Source organism: Psammomys obesus, unplaced genomic scaffold (genome assembly GCF_907164565.1).
Source record: "Psammomys obesus unplaced genomic scaffold, mPsaObe1.curated_primary_1811, whole genome shotgun sequence".
Taxonomy (NCBI): Eukaryota; Metazoa; Chordata; class Mammalia; order Rodentia; family Muridae; genus Psammomys; species Psammomys obesus.
The window spans coordinates 17,452,171-17,471,325 of NW_026596091.1; the positions used below are offsets into that span (position 1 = coordinate 17,452,171).

General features: G+C 38.6%; 1 protein-coding gene across 2 annotated transcripts in view; it reads left to right on the forward strand.

Annotated features, from left to right (window-relative positions):
• Positions 1 to 18,749, forward strand: part of CUNH12orf50 (chromosome unknown C12orf50 homolog) — a 30,061-nt gene extending 11,312 nt beyond the window's left edge. The window contains exons 6-12 of one of the 2 annotated variants that reach the window (XM_055627995.1): positions 710 to 820; positions 6,589 to 6,693; positions 8,068 to 8,184; positions 9,946 to 10,050; positions 10,308 to 10,514; positions 12,286 to 12,378; positions 18,724 to 18,749. In XM_055627995.1, coding sequence (XP_055483970.1) covers positions 710 to 820; positions 6,589 to 6,693; positions 8,068 to 8,184; positions 9,946 to 10,050; positions 10,308 to 10,514; positions 12,286 to 12,378; positions 18,724 to 18,749 — 764 coding nt within the window. The remainder of the gene's footprint in view (positions 1 to 709; positions 821 to 6,588; positions 6,694 to 8,067; positions 8,185 to 9,945; positions 10,051 to 10,307; positions 10,515 to 12,285; positions 12,379 to 18,723) is intronic. The other variant, XM_055627996.1, reaches the window with a different exon arrangement.
• Positions 18,750 to 19,155: the final 406 nt, after the last annotated feature.

The following is a 19,155-nucleotide window of genomic DNA, read 5'->3' on the forward strand; positions in this document are numbered from 1 at the left end:
CTACATCTGGGTTTTTACTTACCATTAGAGTAATTACTGTTTTCGAACCAACACATACTCTTTGTTCTTATAAAACTGTAGCAAAAGTATCAAAGTCAGGAAATTTCCTATGATATATTGTTACGTATACTGTTTATGGGTCCTCTCCACAAATTTCACCAACTGTGCTACTGATGGTCACAAAGTGAATTTATCCTCTCTTGGTAAATTATTCTATTCAGAAGCTCACACTGCTGTAGGCTGCCATGTCTCTTTTCATCCTAAAGTCAATAGTTTATTTTCAAAGTAGATTTATCTGGATTCAAATAAAAAAATTTAATTATTAAGTATCAGTAGAATTTTGTGCACAATAATGATTACAATATTGTTTGAAAAATTAATCATGAAGAGATAGAAACAAAATAAATATTGCAAATTCTTTACAACACAATACCAAATGAACTGAACCTATTAGACCCACACAGTAGTGTAAGATTGTTTAAAACTCAAATTGCCGATTAGTTAACAATCCAAATGGGAGAAAATACTTTTTTGTCAATTACAAAATTAGTTTGAAATCAATATGCTTATATATTCCTCATCAAATCATTATGCAAAGAGTGAATGTATCAGTGTTTCAGTTACTTACCTGTCAACCGTGAATTCTATCACAATCTTATTCATAGTATAATGGTTGCTGGAGTGACCTTTTACTTCTTTCCATTTCTAGGGGATGGTCTTACAGTTCCAACAAAGTTTAGCCTATATGAGAGGACGGGAGAGGCAAAAACATCATTGGATAGGAAACCAAGGACTGACATTGCTGCTTTTGAAAATGGAGGTGAGCTAGATGATTCCAAATATATTATTTCCAGCTCTAACGTTTTATCCTTATTTTTTTCTATTTCCCATTTGATGCAAGGTTTGGAGACACAACAAAAAGTAAGATGTCATGAAAGACTGGTATCTCTACCCAATGCCTTAAGAAAATTTACACTCCATGTGCAAGATGGAGCATTCTAGCTTCTATACTGTTATGAGAGAGCTGGTCTGGAAGTGTGCATGCTCGGCTCCAGGCTATAACTAATTCGGATATTAAGCACATAAAATAATGTACTAACACAGGAGCAAGTACAAAAGAGGTGGTTAATACACACTTGGACAGAGCTGAGGCAGTAATATTGGCGTGTATGTATCATTTACTCCAAGACATACATTCTTGTTGTTTATCACAGCTTAAATATTTTAAGTCTATTGCCCATTAGCCTATGGAAAAAAGTCTATCCTCTGATAGAAATGCTCAGCTCTGGAGATGTGGACACCTTTTCCTGAGATGGAAAGGAAAAGACTGAGAGGAGGAATGTGTGCGTGTTGGTCTTTGTTCAATTAGAAGCCAGGGTGCCTGCATATGAGAGAGCAGCACATATTAAGTTGATAATTTAATTTTGTAAGAGTTGATAGAATATCTTAGAGGAAAATGGTGAATTTTATAATTATAGCAAGTAGGTCCATATTCAATTTAAACATGTAAATCATTGTTTTAGTTTTATTGTTTTTAATGTGTTCTTAAGCTTTGAATTTAATGAATCATGATACTCTGAGGTATATAGCTTGGGAAAATTCCACATGTATACCTCTCTATGTATCCGTATTTTCATGAACTTATTGGATAACTTGATGTCTTTTTTTTTCAAGCAGTTCTGTTATATCTCAAACTATTAAAATTATCCTTTTAGCATCACTCACTAAGAGAGGGTTCTTCCTAGCTAAGGCAAAAGTGCCCTCTCATTGATAATCAACACTCTGATATCTTCCACCAGTTTAGTTTTGCATTTTTAAATGTTATTTGAGTGGAAACATACATTTTGGACACCTTTAGTTTGAGTATTTTATTTTAGTATTTAAGATGAGCTATATGAGACATAGTCGCGTTGTTGAAAGTTGCACTAGCTGTGTAATTTTCAAATGTGTACATCAATATGTATATGAAGATAGTACAAATGCCTTTGCATGTACCTATTTAAAGCAATTTTCTCTATATGCATGCATTTCTTTCTGAACACAGAGAAAAGGGGTGGAAGGGAGAAGAGAGAAAGATAAAGGATTCCAACAACTGTAAATATGGCATGAACTCTGAATGAGCATATATTAAACTGCTTATATTTTTAGAGAGGAAACCGTTCGGGGCATTGTCTCTGCTGAGACTGTGCCACTAGAAAGGCACCACTATGAGGATTCAGATCCCTTGCAGCTTCCCTTGCATTAAAGTGACGGCACGATGCTGTGTTGTCCTCCTGGAAGTCCCATCCTGTGCTCATCTCTGAACGAGCATGCAAATGTGACTGCTGAGCCTATAACCTTGTCAGGCCTCAGTGAGTAACGTATGAAGCTGAGAATTCAAATTCCTACCGCTCTGTATGGTGTTTGTGAAAAGTGCTGGAGACAATGAGCATCATTTCCAGCTTGTGGGTGTCCTCAACTCCCTTGTGCTCTTTTCTTTCCTTAACTTTTTGTTGATTCTTTGTGATTTTCACATCATGTACCCCAATCTCATTCATGTACCCCTTCCCTACCTATACACTCTTCTCCCTTGAATCCCCTCCCCCAAACAAAACAGTTATGTATAAACATCTCGCCAGGGAAGCTGCAGTATGTCACAGTGTGTCCCACAGTATAAACCCCCTTGTCCAAACAGCTTTACTTGCAAATGTTCATTGCAGGGAGTCATTGGTCTGGCTCCAGGCCTCTGGTTTCTGCTACACTATCAATACTGGCTCCTCACTGGGACTCCTCTCAGATACCCTGTTGTTGCCCTGTGTCATGAAGATCCTACAGCTTTGGTCCTGAAGGACCACACCCTTTACTTGCTCCAGTAGTTCATAGATGGCGTAGATGTTGAAGTGGGCCCCTTCAAAGCCCTGGATCTGGGCCTGAGTTGGTTCACTAGCTCTCCTGTGCCTACCCTACCAGGACCAGCTCTTCCATTTTGCCCATGGCAGGGGAGGGGCCAGCGCTCCCTGTGGCTATGCCGTGGGGTCAGCTCTCCAGTACCCATGCTACCAGGGCCAGCTCTACTGCATTGTATGCTTTTTCTGCAGCTTGGCTTTCTTATTCTTTATACAGTATATTCATCTCTCTTAAATTCAGCTCTTCTCCTGGATAGCTTGTAAAACCTCAACTCAGTTTATTTGGGCTAGTCATTAAGATCTCTTACACTCCAGATTTTTCCTCCTAAGCAGCATGCAGCTGCTGAGATCTCTGACTAGTACTAGCTCAAGACTCTCGAGGCCATTTTTTTTTTTTGGATGATACTTTTTATTGTTTGAGGATCCCACTCATGCATATAAATATCTTGATCAAAGATAACTCATTTGCTCATTTCCAGTTCCTTTCCATTTGCCTGCACTACTTGTTCCCCCTTTGGCTTCATGTGCCCTTTCTAAAACTGCACTGAATTCACTTAGTCTCCTTGTATGTGCACAGCTGTAGGTCTATCTTTTGGAGCATAGGTAGTCTTTCTGAAGAAAACTGACTCCCTCTTCCTCAGCAACTAACACTTTCTAATAGTTCCTCAGCTATTTTGGTGTGTGTGTGTTTCAGTAGATGGAGATGTGTGTGTGTGTGTGTGTGTGTGTGTGTGTGTGTAGGTGGACATTAATAAGAGACTCAAACATGGTTGACATGGACAAAAATAAGAAATGGTATCGTGCTCAGCTCTGAATGTGCCATCTGTGTCACTTGCCCTCAACCCAAGGCTCAGTGACCATCATGTAAAATCAGGCAGAAAGATTGAGAAGGCAGAAGTAGTGGATATCTGGAGCAAAACAGTATTTGCCTGACGTGACAGCACCATTGTGCGTGTGTGAACACACACAAAACACACACACACACACACACACACAGAGAGAGAGAGAGAGAGAGAGAGAGAGAGAGAGAGAGAGAGAAACTGCATGCACAAGACATGCACAGATGAGGCCAGCCCAAATCTCAACACAATGAATGAATGGCTCATGAAGCAGAAATTAGAATTCCTTTTACAATGTTTAATATTTGTTTTACGTAATTCATGAGGCCAGAAGAGGGAGTAATTACTGTACATAAATGAACAACAGAATGACTGGTAAATGTTCAGCAACAAACACCTGAAGAATATGTGATTGCATACTTACAGTCATGTAATGACCAGGTGAATAGAGGCATGATTACTAAATTTCCTGAGTCTGAAAGTCAGTGTGTTGGCAACAGGACCCAACTCTAAGTAGATAGCAAACAGAGACAAAGTTATTTTTCGCTTTACATTTAGATTCAAAACACAAATGATTTGTAGGATTTATTTTTCTTCAGGTGGACAAAAACTTTATGTAAAATAATTAGTGAGAGCTGAAATTTTTCTTATTATGTTTCAAAATTATTCAGTAATGTGTTTTTAATGGCAAAGTATAGTAAAAGTGTGTTTATTATAGTAGTCAGAGTTGTAGTAGGAGGATGACTATACGGAGATACTAAAATTTGATAAGTCATTTAAAATACTCAAAAGAGGTTCTGACCCATAGAAAACTGCTTTATAAGTGTCAGCTATTACTATATCACTATTACTTAAATTTTTATTCCACTAGTGATTTTTATTTAGACGTTTTTGAAATTTTTTTTTTAGATTTATAATTGCCTTATTTACTTTGGGCCTGCAGATATTTCACTTACAATTACTCAATACCCTCACCATCCATCTCCATGTCCCCATCCAATGCCATCCACCTTAATCCTCCTCAACTGGATTACTTTTCATGAATAATCCCATGGTACTTGCTTATATACTTCATGTAGATCTCGTCATGCCATTATTGAAGTCTTTCATTGGCTCACGTGCTGTTTTCTCCAGGCTAACCCATCTTGATATCCTCCTTCTTCTTCTCTTCCTGTCCATCTGTCCTTCCTGTGATTCCCCATGGGATTCTCCAAAGCCCAGGAACCTTAGCAATGCCTATCCCATTCCGCTCTGCCCAGGTTTAGACTGTTTAGTTAACCAATCAGGTATAATGACTTAGGCAGGTATATACAGAGGGCCAGTAATTACATCAGACGAGTCTCCAACAGTACTATTGTGTACTATTGTACACAAGAAAATTTTATGTGAGTACTGTATTTTCCATTCTCCCACTCTCCATCCAACTGTATCCCCTTACCATTCAAATTCATGACTCATTTTTTATTATTATTGTTTATACACACACACCGTGCTTGTATGTATGCATGCATGCATGTATGTATGTATGCTGTATGTATGTTTCGTGTATGCATCCGTGAATGTATGTATAAATACAACCTGCAGAGTTCACGTCCTGTTGTTCATATGTATACCTGTGTAGGGCTGACCTCTTGTGGTTAGATAACCTATCATTGTCTTATCTCTAGAGAATACTGACTCCCTCTCTCTCTCAGCAGCCATTAACCACCTATGGCACTTCCTTGAGGGGTGGAGCTGTGTGAGGTTTCCGCCATCTGTATTGATGGAGCAATTGTGCAGGTCTTATTTAGGCAACCATGCTGTTGATGTTTCCTGCGCGCACTTTCATTGCCCTACATAGAAAATACTGCCAGCAAATGTGTTCATCCTCTGATTGTTTACATCCCTTTCCCATGATGTTCCTTGAGCCTTAGGTGTAGGGGTTATGCTTGAGATGTATCCAGGGCTGGGCATCAACCATCAGTTGTTCTCAGAGCATTCTGACCGGTGCAGCCTTCCGTAATGGTCACTGTTTGCTGTAAAGAGATGCTTCTTTGATGAGGATGAGAGCCATACTAATTTGAATATAATTATATGTCTTTAGAATGCAGCTAGGAACTATACTAGTTTAGAAAAGCAGAAGGAGTTGGTTCCATGGCTTCACCAGTCACAGGTACTTGGCTAGGTTTTCAGGACCAGGAGTGAATACCCTTCTATGAACATGCCTTAAGATCAATTAGATGATTCATCATCCCCAAGATATAAATGCCACTATTGTACCCCTGAAGACATCTTGTGTGATTTTCCCACAGGCTATTCCATAACTATGTTTTTAAGGCTTACTTTTGTCACAGTGAGGATGGAGATTGATCTAGAGCCTTGTGCATGCTAGGCAAGGCCTCCTCCTCTGAGCTACATCCTCAACTGAATATTTTCCAAAAGTGTTTACCTAGGGGCTCAAGAGATGGCTCAGTAGGTAAATTGTTTGGCAGGTAAGAATGAGCATCCACAGGACCTTCATAAACAATATCACATGTCCGTGATCTCAGTGTCTCTAAAGCAAGATGGGAGCTGGAGACAAATATAGCAGCAAGCAAGAAATCATGATGTAAGGCAAAACCCAAGAGTTGATGTTGTCCTTTTACATGTTGATCTTTACATGTGAAGTGTAGCACGGGCATATCCAGACACACACACTTTAATACACATGCATTAACATGAGCATCTCTGGTAGAATATGTAATGGTATAGGGATAGCACAATCTGAGACATGTTTAAGCAAATGTAGACATGAGAGATATTGTAAAAAGATCATTCCTGTATTGAAAGGCAACCATATGCCTTTTTTTGCTATTGCTGCCTTTGACTGTAAAATTTTATTCTAGGAGGTGACTGCTATGCTCCACAGAGGATCATATTTCTTGGAGTGGATGAAAGTGAAGCATTAGCTGAAGAGAAAGAAACTACCTCAAAATGTTCAAATGCCAAAGGTAATTGAATCTTGTTATAAAATTGACCCATTTGTATTTTGGGTAGGTAAGTCAAGCATATGTCTTAGCTGTTATGAAAACCAAATGTAACCGAAAAGGTAATATATCAAAAAGCACTGAACAGGACTCCAGAGCCCTAAGGCTCTGGACTGCTTGTGTGCTTAATTGTTTTAACTTTGATAGCTTGTGTTCTAGTCTGAACAGTCTGTCTGTTGCAAGATGACATTCCAAGGAGGAGTCTTCCAGCTCTAAAGTTATTGTCCTTCTTAAATGCAATACCAAGACCTTTCAAGTTTCCTTTTTGCTACTTAAAACAGAATGACTGAATTTCCTTAGAAACACTTCATGAACACTGTGGAGAGATTCATTCTTGTGAGGGTATACCCATTATACAATAATTGCTAACAACCTCTGAAAACTCCAGATTGCTGGTTCTCAAACTTCCAAAGGCTGCGACCCTTTAATGCAGCTCCTGTCATGGTGACCCCCAGCCATAAATTGCTTTCATTCCTACTTCATAGCTGTAATCTTACTGTTATGAATCATAATGTAAACATCAGTTATGCAACCCCTGTGAAAGGGTCATTCCATCCCCTGAAGGGGTCTTGAACCTCAGGTTGAGAATCAGTGCTCTAGAGCTAAATCATCTGCTCTAGAGCTTCGTGCTACCGTAACAGTCTGCATCTGGAGTGTTCTGGTAGAAGTGTAGAAAAGACATTTGTGTCAAGTTATTGAATGGAAATTCATATGTAAATCTGTCTCCTACTTGGAATTAATTTTTTACCCCTATTTCATCAATGAAATTCATGGACACAAACAAACAAACAAACAAACAAAGACACAAACAAAAAACCCAGCTAAGTTATTTTGAGGGCCAGTGGCTGGCTATGCATGATGTCTGCATTTAACTGCAATTAATAAAGCTGTAAATTCAGCTTTTCAACTGCATCAGCCCCCACACCAAACAGTCAGTTAATTAAGGTGGCTACTGGCTACTGTGCGAAAGAACATAGATTTAGAACATCCTCATGATTGTGGAAAATTTATTGCATAGTCCTTCTGCCAAGCACAGAGCAAATGAGTGTCTTGATATTGCAAGGCATGTAATTTATTTAAGGTTTTCTAAGAGATGTTAACAAATTTGGCACATTACTACTCCATTTTGCATTAAAATGATAGCTATAGTTTAGTTTTTGTTTGTTTCATTGGTACTTGAGAGATAGTGTGGCAATTAGAAAATTTGCCTTCTAGAAAATGCCACACACACACACACACACACACACACACACACACACACACACACAGAATGTGAACCTATTTGAAGTGTTTCTTTTACTAATATTGACATTTTATTCTTTCAATTTGCCTTAGAAGAAAGCAAAAACAGTCTTCATCCAAAGCACCCCCTAACTTCTCGCCTAGTTCCTACAACACATGTACTAAATGCTACTGAGAATATCAGCATGAATTGCAGAGAGAACCCCTCTTCAAGTAAGACAGTAGTACTATCACTTGCATTTGTTTGTCTTTTTACGGGTGTGCTTTTCTTATTTGGAATAGAGTTTGAAAAGGAAAGAGAAAGAAGAAAGTCCGGTTTGAAAAGTCTGCAGTTTTAAGGCGCAAATGAATAAAATTGTTAAGTCCAGAGGACAGACTGTAGTACAGGTCATAGGAATCCACTCATTTAAGGTGCGCATTAATGTCATAGTAAACTGCCCCTGCAGGAAGTTGCTAGCACAGCACGTTGGATTTTGCCCGTTATGGAACATATTGGCAGCTTTGTGAGTGTTGGGGGCCATTTTTCTCCATTTGGCTTCTTCTTGGCAATGGTGCTTTCAGGTACTTCTTTGATGGTTTCTGCTTGGTTCTTTCTCTCCTTCCCTGTCATAGTTAGGGTTTCTACACCAATATTTCCATTGGTGTGAAGAGACACCATGACTACGGCAATTCTTACAAAGAAAAATAATTAATTGGGGCTGGTTTACAGTTTCAGAGCTTTAGTCCATTATGATCACGAAGAGAAGCATGGCATTGGGCAGGCAGACATGGTACTGGAGATGGAGCCCAGAGCTCTAAATCTTGATTGGCAGGCAGCAGAAGACGAATGGATTCCACACTGGATGGGGCTTGAACATAGGAGACCTCAACGCCCTCCCCAACTGAGATACACTTCCTCCAAAAAGGCTACACCTACTATCACAAGGCCACACCTCCTAATAAGGGCACTCCCCATGGGCCAAGCATTCAAACACAGGAGTCAGTGGGGTCCATTCCTATTCAAACCAACACATTCCACCTCTTACTTGTTTCATTTGCTGAACTCCTGTAATGTTCTTGGTTCTCAGGCCCTGAAGGAGATCCACAATAAACTGCCCCAGGAAACTAGTGTTAATGGTACTTGTTAAAACTTTAGATGTTCACATCTTTCTTATGGGAGTTTGGGATGGAGATGGGACACAATGTGTGGAGAGCAGGCAAAGATTCTGAGGGCTTAAAGCTTAAGCTAAGGTTGAAAGCTAAGGCAAAGATAAATGCATCAGCTTACTAATTGAGGGCTACTGTAATTTGTACCCTGACAGTCATTTTCCTTGAGGTCATTTATAGATAACAGAATGAAATTGGTGTAAAATCTCTAAAAGATATTTCTTAGAAAGTTTTGAAAAACCATAAATGCATGTAGAAATGGTGACATGAATATATGCATGTAAAATGCGAGATGAATATGACTGGAAACTTAACAGTTTCTAATATTCAGTCTCACTCAACCAAACTATCTGTACACCTAACCCCGTAACACTGTAAAGAGGGATAAAGTGAAATTCAATAAAAGTGCTTTATGTATTAATCTAAGCATTAAGAAATAGTAGTTTGAGCTTAAAATGTACAAAAAGATTTATTTTGAGGATAACAATTACAACCTTAAAATAGCATTATGCTGCAATTTGTAATTATGATTGGAGTGCACTTTTCTGTTCTTTTAAAGAGTTCACACATTCCTTTGAGAGAACAATAAGATTTTTTTTTTTAAAAGGAAAGTAACTTACCAAAGGCTTTTTTTTTTTTTTTTATCATTATTGTATTTCCAAGGGGGATTTTTTGACACTTAAAAACCACTCTCTCTTTGTTCTAAAAACTAGTTTTAGAGTGGCATGGTTTTGCTTGATGTGAGAATGCACAGATATGTAATTATCACCTCAGTAATTTTCAGATTAAAGTATCTCTTAAAAACTACAAATTTTTATCTTCTCCAAGTGAATGATGTCCAGCCAGTGAGGAAGCCTCATTTTAAAGGTGTGAAGAAAAGAAAATGGATTTATGATGAACCAAAGAACTTTCCTGGCTCTGGAATGCGGAGAGGTAGAGTATCCAAGTGTTTGGTATTTCTAATTATAATTTTTCACAGAACTAAATATCAAATAGTTACCACTCTACAGAGCAACTCATTGTCATACAACTTCAAGTCTACTTTAAAGGTTACCCAATTCTCCTGGATTGAGTCATGTTTTAGTTAGGATTGTCTTCTATTTTTTTTCTTGCATGCTTTTGTGCAGCCTATTTTTATGAATGTGAATCCAGCTTGTTTTATCCCCCATCTCTACTCCTTTGTTTTACAGCAGTACACACCCCAAATTCCAAACATAAGATGAGTTACCATCATCACAATAAAAACCGAAATGCTGAGAACACCTCCTACGTGCATGTTCAAAGAGACGCAGTAAGAACTGTCACACTGAATGCCCCTCCCCGAAGCAGGCCCACGAGTGGTGGGTCCTACAACAAAGCTGATGTCAACAAGGAACCCAAACTCAACCTCTGTCCAGGTGAGGCTCTTTATTGACGTAGCTCAATAAAGACTGCACTTTGTTTTAGTGTAGTAGGATTTCCACAATGGAAAGCCGGTCTTCACTTCCTCCCTCTGACTGCTCTTCCTGGACTACCATCATTGAAGCTTCTTCAGTGCTAGCCGGAGGATTGCATCCGTGAGCAGTCGTGCACATGATTTGAAGGACATGCTGGGTGCTGATGCGTTGACAGCACGCCTCCCTGGAGCTTTGCCTCCATGCCCTGCGCTTTGTTCACCCTGTGTAGTTTTATTTCACTAGGGAGGATTATTTTTACGTGGCTGACATTTTCTTGTTCCACTAAGTGCACTGTTCAATTATTACTGTCAGACCACCACCCAGGCTTTTCTTGAGGACATCATGATTACTTTCTGAAAGGGTTAGTGTGAGGGTTAACTGCAATATTTCTGACAACCTCTCATCTCTCCCACCATGCCCTTCTAAATCATTTCATCATATAATAGGCAAAGGCTTGGCGTATGTCAGGAAGTACAAGGCCACAGGGGAGAGTCTTTTTTTCTTCCTGCTTTAGATGAATTTGTGCTTTTGAAGTTGGGTTTCAGTTCTCTCAACTTAACAAAATGCCATTCAGTTCTCCATAATTCACGTTGTAGCTTTGTATTCACAATGTTTTATGAGTTCCAATTGTCAGGAACTTTTGGAAACATAGGTAAAGGTTCTATGTCTGTCTTTGACAACTTACATACTTATTTAATTTTATTTATTTGCTTTAGGATACAATGGCATACGGGCATATGTAAGCAAACCAGTATGCAGTAAGAAGAAACTGTTCTAATTTTATTACTGTGCTATTATATGTATTATTTTAGCTGTGCCACTGTGATGGTTATGAAAACTACAATGCTAGCTAGCACAGTGTGCTGTCAGTGTCTAGATATGTGTGAACTGAATGAGCCAGCAACTATACTGGATACTGCTGTGCCTCATTCATGCAAGTATCAATGCACAAAAATAACACAAAAAGAAAATTCCTCGTATTATTATGCTACCTTCGGAGAACTATAGATGAGTCGTAATAACCCGAGAACAATATAACAATGTTAGTGAGTCAGGAAAAGCATGTCTTTATAGATGACTTGGTCTATAAATGTGGGTTTATGTGTGTATGTACTTCTCTCTCTCTCTCTCTCTCTGTGTGTGTGTGTGTGTGTGTGAGTACCTGCTCTGGTTGTTGGGGCATCAAGCCCACTATTTCATTGTTTTCAGAAGGCATAATTTATAAAAGAAAATGTCACTTTTTATTGTTTTTAAAATAAAATTAAAAATACTTACAAAGTAGTTTATTTCTTGTCTGAAATGCTAATTTTTATTTTTTGAGATAATATAATATAATTGTATCATTTCTCCCTTCACTTTCTCCCTCCAAGTCTTCCCACAAAGCCCCTCTGTGCTCTCCTTCAACTTCATAGTCTCTCCAAACATTAGTAAAAGATTATCTTAAGTCACAGAAGAAAGGTAGTAGAATACTGTATCCATATACTGTTCTGTCTTCTAGATTAGCCTCATGGAATAGAAACTTATTTGAGAAAATGAACAGTATTTTAAGAGATTTGTAACCACGCTTACTGATCACTTAACTGGGCTTGTATTATGGTTGTCCCACTTATCAAATGGTAGAAGAAACACGTGTAGTTTTTACTGCTGAGGTGTTTATAGCTTTGAAACGTCTTTGGACTATACTTGTTCAATTTAGCAATATTTGCAGCAGTCTCCTTATTTATTTTCTCAGATAAACATATGTCAACATCATATAATGGTTCAGCCTGGAGAAGAAGAATTCCTTTTTCAAAAACTTATTCAAAAACTGAAAAGATATATCCAGGTAAATATTCACTGGTAACTTTAATGTGCCATGTAGTCCTGAAAATTAACAAGTTCTTCTGTCAAGAACAGATTTTATTGGGCCCAGAGTCGGGGAGGAAATGGGGAGTACAGAAACTCATGCACCAACCAAGGACTATACATGGAGATGACTTAGACCCCTGCTGAGATGTAGCCCATAGGCAGCTCGGTCTCCATGTAGGTCTCCTAGTAAGGGGAACTGGTGATGTCTCTGACATGGACTTTGTTGTCTGCTCTTTGATCACTTCCCTATGGATAGGTGGCATTGCCAGGTCACAGAGATAGAGGATGCAAGCAGTCCTGGTGAGACTTGATGGTCTGTGGTCAGTTGATAAGGAAGGAGGCTGCTCCTTTCTGAGGACTAGGGGAAGAGGGTAGAAGGTAGAGGAAGGGAGGGTGGGACCGGGAGGAGAAGGGACTGCGATGAGGATATAAAGTAAATAATTAAAAAAAAATCTTTAAAAAGAAACATTTTTTTTATTTTTATTTTTTATATTAATTACAGTTTATTTACTTTGTACCCTAGCTGTAGCCCCTCCCAAAGAAACAGATTTTAAAACATTTAAAATTAATACAAAATTTCAAGATCACTTAAGAACTTATGAGGCTAGGGAGTTAGTCGTTCCCTAGTGGGAAGTTAATGTTCCTTTGTTTCCTGGTGTTCAGCTTTACCTATTGATGCGGTAAGATTTCTATGTCTTAATGCTTGCTGTATTTATCATAGACAGATATAGGCTAGTAAGAATTAGCAGTGCATGAAATCAATCTCTAAGGAGGTATCAAGTGATTATATCTTCCCCTTGTTATACACTGTGCTCACTGAACATCAAACAGAAACACTGGAAATCTCAGGTTAGATATTTTTAGGGGTCCTGACCATAGGTGGGTCTTTTGCTAAACAGGTTGATGTCTTAGTTTGCTCAGAAAATAGTTTCAATCAATGCAAATTACTCTTCAGACTACTAATAATTCAGATAGAGAACTTGTATCTAAATAAATATCCTAGAAAATTTAAAGTATTCTAAATCTATAAGGTCTTATACCAGAGACCTGAGAAGGTTCACATGAACACTAGATATTTTGCTTTTTCTCAAGTAAACAGCTTATGTGACACTTTTTAAAACCTCGTTTGAATTGAGCCGTGAGTTAGTACCCAAAATCTGTATACATTTATGTAGTAGAGACAGCTCCATATTTTCCCTAATCTTACAAACCAAATTACACTGTAAGAGAATATTCATACAGCATTATTTAACTGACCACATTTTCTCTTAACTTTGGCTGGATTGTGATATTAATTTGAAAGGGAAGAGAGAAAGGAAACAGGGAAAACTGAAGATAAGATGAAAATCTTGAAGGAACTAGGCATTTCTAAATTACAACCCTTGTTATGGTTCCATCTGAGAGGGTTGCATTTGGAATGTCAAGGATGTGCTCTTTGCTTGCTATTGTCAGAGTGGCTACTTTTGGACGCCAGTAGCTCCTTTCCTCTTCCCCAAAACAAGCAGTTAAACAACCGCTGTAGGAGTACCTGGGGGAAGGAAAGGTACTTCAGCACGTGAGTATGTACCCTCTATGTAGCACACAGTCTATGCATCCAGGCAGGGGTATGTTGAACTTGTTAGGTTCAGAGCAGGGAGAAAAGCTTTAGAGAGAATGTGTCAGTGCCATGTGGCCAGGGAAAAGGCAGGTTTTGCATCACATAAAAGGTTGAAGACAAATTCTTGAAGTTTCTTTTTTTTATTTATTTTTTAATTTTTATTATTAGTTACATTTTATTAACTCTGTATCCCAGCATCCCAGCTATATCCCACTCCCTCTTTCCCTCCCAATCCTATCCTTCCTCCCTCATCTCCTCCCTGCCCCATTCCAAGTCCACTGATTGGGGAGGACCTCCTCCCCTTTCATCTGACCCTGTTTTATCAGGTATCTTCAGGACTGGCCCCAAAGTCCTCCTCTGTGGCCTAGTCCTCCCTTGGGGGTTGGGGAGGTCAAAGAGCCTGCCATTGAGTTCCTGTCAGAAATAGACCCTGTTCCCCTTACTAGGGAAAAACCAATTGGTTACTGAGCTACTACGAGCTTCATCAGAGCAGAGGTTCTAGGTTATATCCATACATGGTCCTTTGTGGAGTATCAGTCTCAGAAAAGACTCCTGTGCCCAGATATATTTAGTTCTTGTGGAGCTACTATCCTCTCCATGTCATACTAACTCCACCTTCTTTCATGATTGCCTGCCGAAGGTTTGGTTATGAGTCTTAGTATCTGCTTTGATACACTGCTAGGTAGAGTCTTTCAGAAGCCCTCTGCGGTAGGCTCCTTTCCTGTTACTTGTTTTCTCCTACATCCAATGCACATCCCATTTGTCTTTCTAGTAAGGATTGATCATCTTACCCTGGGTCCTCTTTCTTCTTTATCTTCTTTAGGTGTATAGATTTCATTATGCTTATCATATCTTATAGTTCTGAATAAGTGAGTATATACCATGTGTGTCTTTCTCCTTCTGGGGTACCTCACTCAGAATGATCTTTCCTAGATCCCACCATTTGCCTGCAAATTTCATGATTTCCTCATTTTTGATTGCTGAGTAATATTCCATTGTGTAAAAACACCACAATTTCTGTATCCATTCCTCCACTGATGGACATCTGGGTTGTTTCCAGGGTCTAACTACTACAAATAAAGCTGCTACAAACATGGTTGAGTAAATGTCCTTGTTGTGTACTTCTGCAAATTTTGGGTATATGTCTAGGAGTGGTATAGCTGGGTCTTGAGGAAGGACTATTCCTAATTGTCAGAGAAAGCACCAGATTGATTTCCAAAGTGGTTGTACAAGTTTACATTCACACCATCAGTGGAGAAGTTTTCCTTTTTCTCCACAACCTCTCCAGCATGTGTTGTCATTTGAATTTTTTATTTTAGCCATTTTGATGGGTGTAAGGTGAAAGCTCAGGGTCATTTTGATTTGCATCTCCCTGATGTCTAAGGATGTTGAACATCTCTTTAAGTGTTTCTCTGCCATTCAATATTCCTCTACAGAGAATTCTCTGTTTAGCTCTGTTCCCCATTTTTTAAATTGGATTACTTGATTTATTGCCTTTTAACTTCTTTAGTTCTTTATATATTCTGGATATCAACCCTCTGTCAGATATAGGGTCTATACGCTGTTGTTTTGTTTTGACGACAGTGTCTTTTGATTTACAGAAGCTTTTCAGTTTCATGAGGTCCCATTTATTGATTGTTGCTCTTAGAGCCTGTGCTGTTGGTGTTCTGTTCAGGAAGTTGTCGCCTGTGTCAATGAGTTCTAGGCTCTTCCCCACTTTTTCTTCTAACTGATTTAGAGTAGCTGGTTTTATGTTGAGGTCTTTGATCCACTTGGACTTTAGTTTTGTGCAGGGTGATAAATATAGATCTATTTTCATTTTTCTGCATGTAGACATCCAATTGGACCAGCACCATTTGTTGAAGGTGTTGTCTTTTTTCCATTGAATGGTTTTGGCTTCTTTGCTGAAAATCAAGTATTCATAGGTGTGTGGGTTTATTTCTGGATCTTCTATTTGGTTCCGTTGATCCTCCTTTCTGTTTCTATGCCAATACCATGCAGATTTTATTACTATTGCTCTGTAGTACAGCTTGAGATCGGAGATGGAGATACCTCCTGGTTATCTGTTGTTGTACAGGATCGTTTTGGATATTCTGGGTTTTATGTTTCTCCATATAAAGCTGAAAATCTTTCTTTCAAGGTCTGTAAATAACTGAGTTGGTATTTTGATGGGAATTGCATTGAATCTGTAGATTGCTTTTGGTAAGCTGGCCATTTTCACAATTGTTAATCCTACCAATGCATGAGCACGGAAGATCTTTCCATCTTCTGATATCTTCTTCAATTTCTTTATTCAGACACTTAATTTTTTTTTTTAAACAGGTCTTTCACTTGCTTGGTTAGAGTCACCCCAAGGTACTTTATGTTATTAGTGGCTACTGTGAAGGGTATTGTTTCCTTGATTTCTTTTTCGGCCCTTTTGTCTTTTTTATACAGGAGGGCTTCTGATTTTTTTGAGTTGATTTTTGTATCCTGCCATGTTGCTTTAGGTATTTATCAGCTTAAGGAGTTCTCTGGTTGAATTTTGGGGGGTCTCTCATGTATACTATCATATAATCTGCAAATAGTGACACTTTGACCTCTTCCTTTCTGATTTGTATCCCTTTGTACTCTTTTAGTTGTTTTATTGCTTTAGCTAGGACTTCAAATACTATGTTGAAGAGATATGGAGAGAGTGGGCAGCCTTGTCTTGTCCCTGATTTCAGTGGGATTGATTTAAGTTTCTCTCCATTGAGTTTGATGTTGGCTATAGGCTTGCTGAATATTGCCTTTACTATGTTTAGGTATGTGCCTTGTATCCCTGATCTCTCCAAGACTTTAAACATGAATGGGTGTTGAACTTTGTCAAATGCTTTTTCGGCATCTAAGGAGATGATCATGTGGTTTTTCTCCTTCAGTTTGTTTATGTGGTGGATTACATTGATGGATTTCTGTATGTTGAACCACTCTTGCATGCCTGGGATGAAGTCTACTTGGTCATGATTGTTGATATCTTTGATGTGTTCTTGGATTCGGTTTGCAAGTATATTATTGAGTATTTTTGTATCAATGATCATAAGAGAGATAGGTCTGAAGTTCTCTTGTTTTTGTTGGGTCTTTGTGTGGTTTAGGTATCAAGGTGACTGTCACTTCATTGAATGAGTTTGGTAATGTTCCTTCTGTTTCTATTTTGTGGAATAGTTTGGAGAGAATTGGAGTTAGCACTTCTTTGAAGGTCTGGTAGAATTCTGCACTGAATCCATCTGGCCCAGGGCTTTTTTTTGAAGGGAGACTGTTGATGATTACTTCCATTTCCTTGGGGGATATAGGTGGGCCACTCAGTCCTGTGGGAGTTGACAGAACAGTCTTGAGAAAGAGAGACCAGAGAGTGAATTCCCAACATAGCCTGGGAACAGTTGACAGGGTGAACTTCAGAAAGATGCATTTATTGTTGTGCTCTTCTGGGATGAGGGTGGTTTAGCTTTAATCTCAAAAAAGATGGCCCCTGACAGAAATATAAGTAAAAACTAGTCCAGCACCCAAGGGAGCAAATACTTGTTCACAAAAGTATAATCTGAAGATCAGCTGCCATGTCATCCCCTGGGAGTTCATTAGAAATGTGGAATCTCGACATATCTGCTGTGGCAGAATCTCATCCTAACAATGTGACCAGGGGTTTAGGGTGCATGTTAATGCTTTGAAATTCTAGGCAGGTTACCTGGCTCAAGACTCAGCTGCATCAGGTTTGTCAAAATTATGTATTCTCTCTTTGGCTGCCACATAGCACCTACCGTTTTCCTTGACCCATCCCAGGAATTAGTAAGAGCGGCACAGAGTCTTGGGGAGGAAAAACAAAAAATATTTCAATATGACTGAATGACTAAGAAATTACTGAATCCAAGTGAATTTGTGTACAAAGATCTATTACTTCAGGAAGAATGAGGACTTAGATTTAAGATACACATATTACACAATACTTTCTAAAATGAGAATCTAAAGTGTTTTATGAAGCTGAAGTTTGTTTTCTTATATACTTTTGGGAAACTGGTAGCTTCCAAATTCATCCTTTCTAGTTTTGTTGTAATCTTCAGAATGAAGAGAGAAAGATGTGCTTGTGGTTTTCCCACACATATCTTTGTTAGGGCTCAAAACAGCTATTGTGACATTTCCCAGTGGACAGATGGATTGCTAGAGAAAGGAGAGAAAGCACAAGCTGCTGCTTGCCTGTTTCTGTGGGGCTCTCACAGCCAAGATCACAGAAGTGTAAACAGGCCAGAGGATTCTTTTGGGAAGATTGCAGGATGCTATGGGTGTACATGGAAAGAGGAAGAAAGGGTTGCCTTTCTTCAGGGGCACAAGCAAAAGGTGGTGGAGAGATTCTCATTTGTCAGTCTTCCCTTGTGGCCCCATGTGTTCCTGATAAGGATATACGAGAGTGAATATGGGGGTGCCTATCTTCATATTACGGGATATTCATTCCATTCTTTCCGGGTGTCCTCTAAATGCAATATTAGTTCAGTCTTTCTCCAACCATCCATCTAAAAATGCAATGGTCAAAAAACATGAAAAAGAAATCTAGAAAGCTTGAAAGGCATTTTGAAAATTTACAGAATAAAGTACTAACCCTGGTTTCATTTTTATTTTTTGCCTTTAGATTTCATGGTAGTTAAAAAAAATATGTATGAATTAACGATGTCCCAGACAAAATGTAAAGAAAATTAAATGTCTTGTGTATTTTATTATTAGAGCCAAGAAGAAATGGGAGTAAGTAAACTCGGAGGTTGAGAGAAGAGAAAAATGAGAAAAGAGAAAAGCGCCAGCAATCATCTGATTTACAATCAAAAATGAAAATTCCAAGAATGCGATACTCAAGTACTCCATAGTATATAGTGGGTAGCCAACGGCGATAAAATGCAAATTCTGAAAATAAGACGAAGGAAGAACATTGTGCTCTTTCAAAACCGATAAAATGCAAATTGCAAACAGCTGCCTGTTTACTTATGTATGTCTGAGATTCAGTCAATACATTACCACAAACATTTAATAAAATTTCAAAGTTTGACGATTAAAATCATCCTTTAATAGTGAGCAAGTTAGATTGTACAGACTGAGGAATGAAACTGTGTTTTCATTTCTCCTCTTTGTGATAGTCTTTACAGAAAACAATTTCCATTTTTC